Source organism: Lygodium microphyllum, chromosome 3 (genome assembly GCF_053477565.2).
Source record: "Lygodium microphyllum isolate KBCC chromosome 3, Lygodium_microphyllum_v1.1.10, whole genome shotgun sequence".
NCBI lineage: Eukaryota > Viridiplantae > Streptophyta > Polypodiopsida > Schizaeales > Lygodiaceae > Lygodium > Lygodium microphyllum.
This window is the reverse complement of record NC_141137.1, coordinates 56,822,572-56,830,489: the sequence shown is the minus strand read 5'-3', so window position 1 is coordinate 56,830,489 and position 7,918 is coordinate 56,822,572. Positions and strand designations below refer to the sequence as shown.

Below are 7,918 nucleotides of genomic sequence, written 5' to 3'. Positions count from 1 at the left end.
CCAAAACATGAAGCCACACTGGTATACAGTCTATTTTCAATATAGTACTATAGGGAGCAACTTAAGCTATTCATAAATAAATTGGTGATGCATTCTTAAACAACCAAAGGCTACTAATGTTTTCTAGTTCAAATAATAGCATATCCCATGTATTGGGGATTCATGAAGATTTATAAAAATGCAAGAAAACACTACTAATTATGGAATAATACAAGATCAAAGATAGCAATTACTCTCTACATTATAGTATAATAAAAAATAATTAAATCATGCAAGACTTGAATTGAGCATGTCAAGGGTAAACCAATAGCCCAACATAATTATTCATATAATAAATTCATAGAATCAACTGTGTAGTAAACTATGAAACATTTCCTGAAAATTTCCAAAGGCTTACCCTTGTGTCATGGGTACAACTCTATATCACACTTATACATACAAATATACTACCATAAAATCAAGGGAATATTGCAAAGAATGTCAAGTATTTGCAAATTTAGAATAGTCCAACTTGAGAGTTTGATGTAGATGGTAGCATCACCATATCAAGGATGTGGGTGTCTCACAAGAAAACCAAAAATTTCTTTATAGAGCTAATGAAAGTGTGATGTTGGTTATTTTCCATCATTAGTCATCAATTTATAGGCCTTAAGACATTCAAAACCATAGAGTAGATTGAGCAAGAATTACCAGAGATAATTAATGAGATGGGAATAGAGTCATCAGAGAGGCCTCATCGATTGGAACATAGAGGCAGAAATCAACATGTGTGGCGAGTAGAGCCAAAAAAGGGGGAAAGGGTTCGACTAAACATGGGCTTAGATATTTAAAGTACTAAGGTGTTTGACCAATATAAGTATGCGTAATTAAAACATGAATGTGTATGTGTTTCCAAAAGCAAAATTAATTATAGCATACCACAAATAAATATTTGCAACATAAAAAAACTTTTTAATAAATGTTCCATGTTTATAAACTTAAAGAGAACTCAGTTACAAAAAAGTGTAGGAGTGATAAATAGACAAAAAGGAGTAGTCTTTCCATGCATGAGTGATTGAAGGGTCCAAGTGTTACGTGCATTTAAACAAAAGATGAAGATAAGAACATTGCCACCTAATGCATACTGTAGGTGTTAATGCGAGACCTAGTTGTTATTCCAATTGCACCTACAAAGACACTAGAAGTAGTAAACCCTAAGGACAAATATCAATTTTGTCATGGATCCTTGATGCACTATGTCACCAAATGAGTAATGAAAGATATTTTAAGCATGATAATTTTTTGAGTTCTCTTTGGATTATTCAAGTTATCATTGATACACAGCTTATACATTCACATGCCTAGTGTTTATAAAAATAAAGGGCATATGCCTTCAATCTATTATACTTAGTTTAGCAGTGAGATTTAACACTTAACCTAGTAGATATGAATACATGGAAGTATTAAATTGTTAAGAAAGGAAAACAAGCACTAAGCTAGCTTTAGTAACTTACATAAGAAGAGAATAATGAAGTCTATGCAAAACATTAGGGTTAAGAAAAACTTTTTTATCTTGAAAGCACCTCAAAACCATTATGGTGACTGGCACCTAAATAGTTAACAATATTGTCATGAGGCCTTTATCTCATGACTTGTCCAAGTCTAATGTTTCATAGCAAATACTTGGACATCATTAACCATAATGTACAAAGATATTCATGTTACCATTCAAGTCAACACTTTGTATGAAGTAAGCATACTATCATCTTGATTGATGAAAAACACCAACTTAAGATTTTTAGGCACTAAGAATGCTTGATAATATAAGCTTTTGAGGTTCTACTTTTGAGCCTTTACAAGGATCATTAGCCCTTCATGTACAAGTGAGTTTTATAACCCATTCAAGAACTAGAGGTCACAATACCTTGAGTATAAGTGAATGTATGTTATACCCACGAGCTAATTGGCTAATAATTAGCTTTTCTTTAATAAGACCTAGTCATGCCAAGGGGTTATTAAAACATCATTCTCATCTCATAATTACGTGATAATTCTTGTCAATGTTAAGTATCTTATACCAACATAAAGGTCAATTTAGCATAGCCAAGAGTCAATGTATTTTATGTAGAGTCCTAACTTTAGAGTTTAGTACCATCGTCTTGAATTTAAGAAGTCAGTTCTAATAACATAAGCTAGGTATTTGTTAGTCATTTGAGTGAAGCCTTACCTCATAGTTCTCACAAAGTAGCATGAAGACCCTCCTTTAATCAATCCATAACATCCTAGAGGATTTATATGGAGTAAAGCCAAGAGGGCCAAATAGTTCACCAAAGAGTAAAGGGCTTGTTCTAAAGCTAAAAGATCTAGCAATTGATAGAGGAGAGTAGAAAGGGTGCTCAATACCAGCACATGACGACATTAAAATTGTCAACTGAGTTACTCATCCTCTATAGTTCAAGTCTTGTTTGTGTGTGTGTGTGTGTGGGGGGGGGGGGGGGGGGGGGGGGGTGGCAAAAGCAAAATTGATTATAGCATACCACAAATAAATATTTGCAACATCAAAAAATCTTTTTAATAAATGTTCCACATTTATACAAACTTAAAGAGAACTCAATTACAATAGAGTGTAGGAGAGATTAATAGACAAAAATGAGTAATTTGTGTATTACACTATCAAGCATAATACATATCATGTAATTCCAATAAAATACACTGCATTTGGGGAAATGGGAAAACTTAGTTCTTGCAAAATCAATCAAGCTCCATATGGGTGAAAACTGATGTTTAAAAACTTGTATTACAAGTGTCAATGGTAGTTCCTAGTGCCTATCCTCTTATACCATATTACCACATTACCTTGGAGGAGTCTGTGACTAGTTCCTATGCAGAGAAACTAAATGACTAGTTGAAAAATTGTGAACCAAGTAGCTAGAGATTTAGATAGGAACTTAGCTATTTATACATTGTGTAAATAGGAATGAAGGGGTTTCCTTGCACATGCTTTTTCTTGTTTTAATGTAGACTATGTACTCATAGGCATGTGTTGTTGTACGTTGCATAAGAGTTGCAAGGGTTTGCAATATGTGGGTATTACATGCCCATTATTTTAAGAAAACATCATGAGAAGTAGATGGTGTTAGTAGATGAAGCATTAAAAAAGTCACATTGCTAGTAAGTTATAGCATTGTATCTATGATAATTTGGGAAGCCCAAGAGAAAAAGAAACCCACCCACCCCCCGCCCCAAACACACACACACACACAAGTGGTTAGAAAACCCCACTCCATCCCCAACCCACCTCTAAACCCCACTCCACCCCACCCCTAGAACTCTAGAAAAGCCCCACTCCATCCCACCTCACCCCAATAACCCAATAAAATCACACACAACCTCACAAATCCCCCCCCCGGGGTCCCCCTCCCAAACTGCAACATGGTACCCCTCACCCCAACTAGTAGGATGGTATCCTTTAACCCACCCTTGCAAAGTGGTATACCTCACTAAGCACAGCATTGTATCTGTCAACCCACCCTCATAGCATGGTATACTTCATCAAGCACGACATGGTTTCCATCACCCCACTCCACCCCACCCCACCATGGGATTGCACACATACACACCCCCAACGCACCGAAAAACCATGGCATGGTACCCCCCACCACAGCACGTCATGGTACACCCATTCTCCCCACCTTCATACCAATGATGGACCCAACATAAAGATGGTAGGTTTCTTAATCGAGAAAGAGTTTTCAATGACTACAACCACATTTTCTCTTCATGGGAAATCAAAATCTTTTTACCAATTGGATAGAATTTGTTAAAGAACTTGTAGCACATGGAACAAGCCCCAAAGAGGTAGGTTAACAGATGCAATAATGTTGCATTAACATTTCAAATATTGAAATTTATTCTACATCAAACATTGCCCCATTGCAGTCAGAACCTTACGAAGGTGAAGGCATTATTGTAATGATTGATATGACAACTTGTTGGTTGCATCTTTGTAGTGCTTCATTATCAAGCCTTTACTAGAAAAAATGAATGGTTGAATAAAGTTGGCTTTTATGACAAGGTCATATGGGTCAAAACTTTGCTAGATTAGAAAGTCCGGATATCACATTGGCTTTTCAAGGAGAGGATTGAGAAAGGAGTTTTGCAGTTTTGGTAAACGAAGGTTAAGGTAAATTTTGTCTTTGAAAAGATTAGGTTTGAGGTGAAATGGGAGGATGTGGTATGCAAAGAAGGAACAGGATTCTAGGTATATCAAGTATGCTCGGCAAAATGTGAAAGAGGGATTGGCTAAAGCGATAAAAACTCTAGCTAAAAGCCGTTTATCCTTCACCTTGTACTCCGAAGGTAGTTATTAAAACGTTCACCCGTTTAAGCGTCTACAATAGTGAATGCATCTTCTCCATCTTACGGTTGGTGCGTACCAACAGTGATAAAACTCCGCTGTTGCAAAATCAACCCAAACAGAAGGCTAAGGCAAGTGGACAAGTTCAACTGAGGTCAATCTACGCGGAGCTCCCAGCGAGGATCGAACTCGCGACCTTTCGCTTACGAAGCGAACGCACTACCACTGTGCTATGGAAGCGCAGTCGACAAGTAATGCAAGTTTTAAATATTTTTTTAATATTTTGAAACACAAACAAATAAGAAAAATTTTCAATCCAAAACAATAATTCATAACATATGTATTTCTACATATGACTTTTTTCTCCCAGAAACTTGGCATTCCGATGGTATCAATGTGCAAAGAAGAGGTTTTGATGGCACTAAAAGGGCTAGGAAAGAAATCTTCTATGTTTAGGGTTACTTCTAAGTTCCTTAATAATTAATACAACTAAGGATTTCTCACTTAGGAAATATCCCTACTTAAGTGGACGATGAACATGCTCTTTGAGTAATATACCTATTTACACATTTTAAAACACTGAGATAACAAAATAGAAGTGGTAAGTGGTCCATCGTGTTATGTCAATATAACCCACCCCTGATATTGTGACTCGATAATAAATATGGATCATTCCTACTCTTAAAAGCATTTACTGAGAGGTATTAATTAAAATTGAGTGTGCATACATGTTCATGTTGTGCTAATGCCAAAAAAGTGTTTAGCAACAAGTTGACACTTGTGCACATCAATTAACAAGAGGTCCTTGTCAACTCTCACTGCATTAATCACTTAAACTTGCATCATTAAACATCCACAAAGTTCCTTTGGACCAACACTTTCCCAAACACACCATACTTCAAATATCAAAGATTGACTTATCCTTGAAGGATTGCACCACAAATAACATCCATGAAGTTCCTTTGGACCAAGACTTTCCCAATCACACCATACTTCAAAAATCAAAGATTGACTTATTTTTCAAGGATTGCACCACAAATCATTAGAAATTGACATTATTTGCATATCTTGAAAACGTTTACTAACCAACTATTGTCTTAATATGACAAATGCTCGCATGAAATGAACTATAAGAAGCAATACTACAATGAATATTACAAGATTATAAGAAACAATACTACAATGAACATTACAAGATTTTGCTCTCATAATCAAATGTTGCTCTCTCTAGGGTAGCACATTACTAAATACTTACTCACAATGTCCTTCAAGTGCACCCTTAAGACAAAATGATAACTAAAATCCTTATGACAATATCTAACCATGCAGTCAGATTGCCTATACTTTAAGATCATTTTGCACCTTGTTGTAAAAAGACATGATTAATGATTCCTGATAAATTTTGAAGGAGGTCAATCCATGCTTTGCAAAACTAGATCAACCATACCAAATAGGCTTATATAGTGTTCAGAAATGACACTTATGGTGCAAACTGGTTAAAAACCTGTAGCTCAAAATTTTGGAAAATTTATTAAATCAATATCCATTTATTTGCCATGTTTAAAACTCAAAACTCTGGAATTCAGAAGTTCAAGGAGGTTCTTAACCTTATTCTTTGAAATTTGAAGGTTTTCGAAAATTTGGGAATCTTGCAATTAATTATACAAGAGGGTTTTAAACTTAACCTTATTCTCTAAGATTTGAAGGTTCTCATTTGAAAAGCTTGCAACTTATGTTACAATAGACCTGGATTTTCCGTGGACACGAGGCTTGGAGTACAGAATGAAGCACGACAATGTCTGTTGAGGGCAAAGACAAGAAGGATTTATTTGGTGCTCTGTTTGTGCAGCAAATGCACCTCAGAGAATACCCTAAAAGTCTTGACAGGAATCAGAAAGACAGGTGAAAGGCACCAACCTTGACTCACCAAAGAAAGCACAGGGAATCTCCCCCGAAACCCTAACCTTCTGAGGGGGATTCACGTTACAACGCAGTTGTAGGGAAACAATGCTTCCTGCGCGCTTGCTCAGAAGGGCATGACATGTTGTAGGGAAATAATGCTTCCTGCGCGCTTGCTCAGAAGGGCATGACATGTTTCCCCTCCTGATCAAGCTCCAGTTTATACGCTTTCACCATGGCTTCAATGGATATGCCTGACCGGCCATAGAAGTGAGGAAAATCGTCCTCGATCCCTTGCACTTTCTCATACTTGAGACCCTCGCCTAGCTGTTTGACATTACTGTCTCCTTGTGAGCCTTTCTTCTTTGCATGCCGTGAGAACTCATGCCTGGATCAAAGTGACCGCAAGACAACCAGAAGGGAGGAACGAAAACAAAAGAGAGAGACAGATATGGCACCTTGGAAGGGTCGATTGCCAGAAGGTAGAGGTCACATCGACCGGGGAAGAAGTTATGGAGAACGAAAGGAACCTGCACAAAGAGAAGCCCCTATGAGATCTCTCTACCTCTCTCTCTCTCTCTCTCTCTCTCTCTGCCTGTATACCTGTGTACCTGTGAAGGCTTGCTCAGGTGAATAAAACCGGAGGTTTTGTCGAATTCGCTGCCATGGAGAAAGCCAGTCGCTTGAAAGACCTCCAGCTCTTCTGCCGGACTGGCCCTGTACAGCAGGTCGCTCATTGCACCCCTTGTCAAATAACGCTGCGCAAGAGGAACATCTATTTTCTATACTCACATTTACTGCGTATATACTAGGCTTTAGAGTTTTTTGGCATAAAGTGCTAGTGGGGGTATTGAGGAAAAGCCTAGCCTTTGATCTTGCACCCATGCTAAACCGGTTAGGGGAAAAAGTCGACCTTTGGCAAGGAGCTTTGAATGATGTGATTCAAGTTGACCAATGAGATGCAATAGTGCTACTAAACTAGTGCTACTAAAGTAGTGTTAGCATAACCCTTTTTAAGAGGGTCCTTGCAATAGTGCTACTAGACAAGTGTTAGCATAACCCTTTTTAAGAGGGTCCTTGCAGGGATTATAGCAAATTATCATAACACTACTTGCCTTGAACTCATGTAGCACAACAAGTCTCTCTTCATTTTGGTTTAGAAGTTTTTGAGGCTACAACACTTGGAGTGCTATGGTTGGGTTGCCTTCATAACCATTGTTTCTAGTTGGGGGAGTGCGGTCTCCCTCCCTCCACTCTAATCGAGTGTGACCCGGCTCATAAGACCTATCCAGCTAAGGGATTTCATTAGCTTGGCTATGGGCTCATAGAACTTTTCTTTTCTAGAAACTTTTTTCAACAAAACATGGGCTTCACCAAAAAAACGGTAGGGCATCTCGTAGCTAAAAGTCTCGAGCCATAACGCACCCTTCCAAAAGCATTGTCCTTTTTGACCTTCCAAATAAGATGGAGGGTCAAATTATCAACCATGTATGATGTTCCAAATCTTCTCATATATCTCATTAAAATTGACATTTTCTCCCAACAACATGTGCTTCCAATTGATAATATTGTGCAGATTAAGTTTATCCATTCCTCTCCAAATGCTCTTCCACATCATGTGAGACTCCTTGTGATCCCAGAACAAAGTGCTTAACATTCTCCTCTATCCTTCTGCAAAGCACA

At 37.7% G+C, this 7,918-nt stretch overlaps 1 protein-coding gene and 1 non-coding gene across 3 annotated transcripts; both read right to left on the bottom strand.

The window, feature by feature from the left end:
- Positions 1 to 4,504: 4,504 nt before the first annotated feature.
- On the bottom strand, positions 4,505 to 4,576 carry TRNAT-CGU (transfer RNA threonine (anticodon CGU)). The gene has a single exon. It is a non-coding gene; the product is annotated as a tRNA-Thr (tRNA).
- Positions 4,577 to 5,913: 1,337 nt separating this feature from the next.
- On the bottom strand, positions 5,914 to 7,052 carry LOC148038374 (dihydroorotate dehydrogenase). 2 transcript variants are annotated; one of them, XM_087675415.1, is made up of 4 exons: positions 6,847 to 7,052; positions 6,694 to 6,765; positions 6,433 to 6,562; positions 5,914 to 6,382 (listed from the first exon to the last, which is right to left on the bottom strand). In XM_087675415.1, exons 1-4 carry the CDS (start codon positions 6,970 to 6,972, stop codon positions 6,363 to 6,365), a joined length of 348 nt encoding a protein of 115 aa, XP_087531541.1. In that variant the 5' UTR covers positions 6,973 to 7,052; the 3' UTR covers positions 5,914 to 6,362. The 2 variants fall into 2 exon arrangements, with proteins under 2 accessions (XP_087531541.1, XP_087531540.1); XM_087675414.1 differs by having other exon boundaries at positions 5,916 to 6,562; positions 6,847 to 7,047.
- Between the last annotated feature and the right edge of the window lie 866 nt (positions 7,053 to 7,918).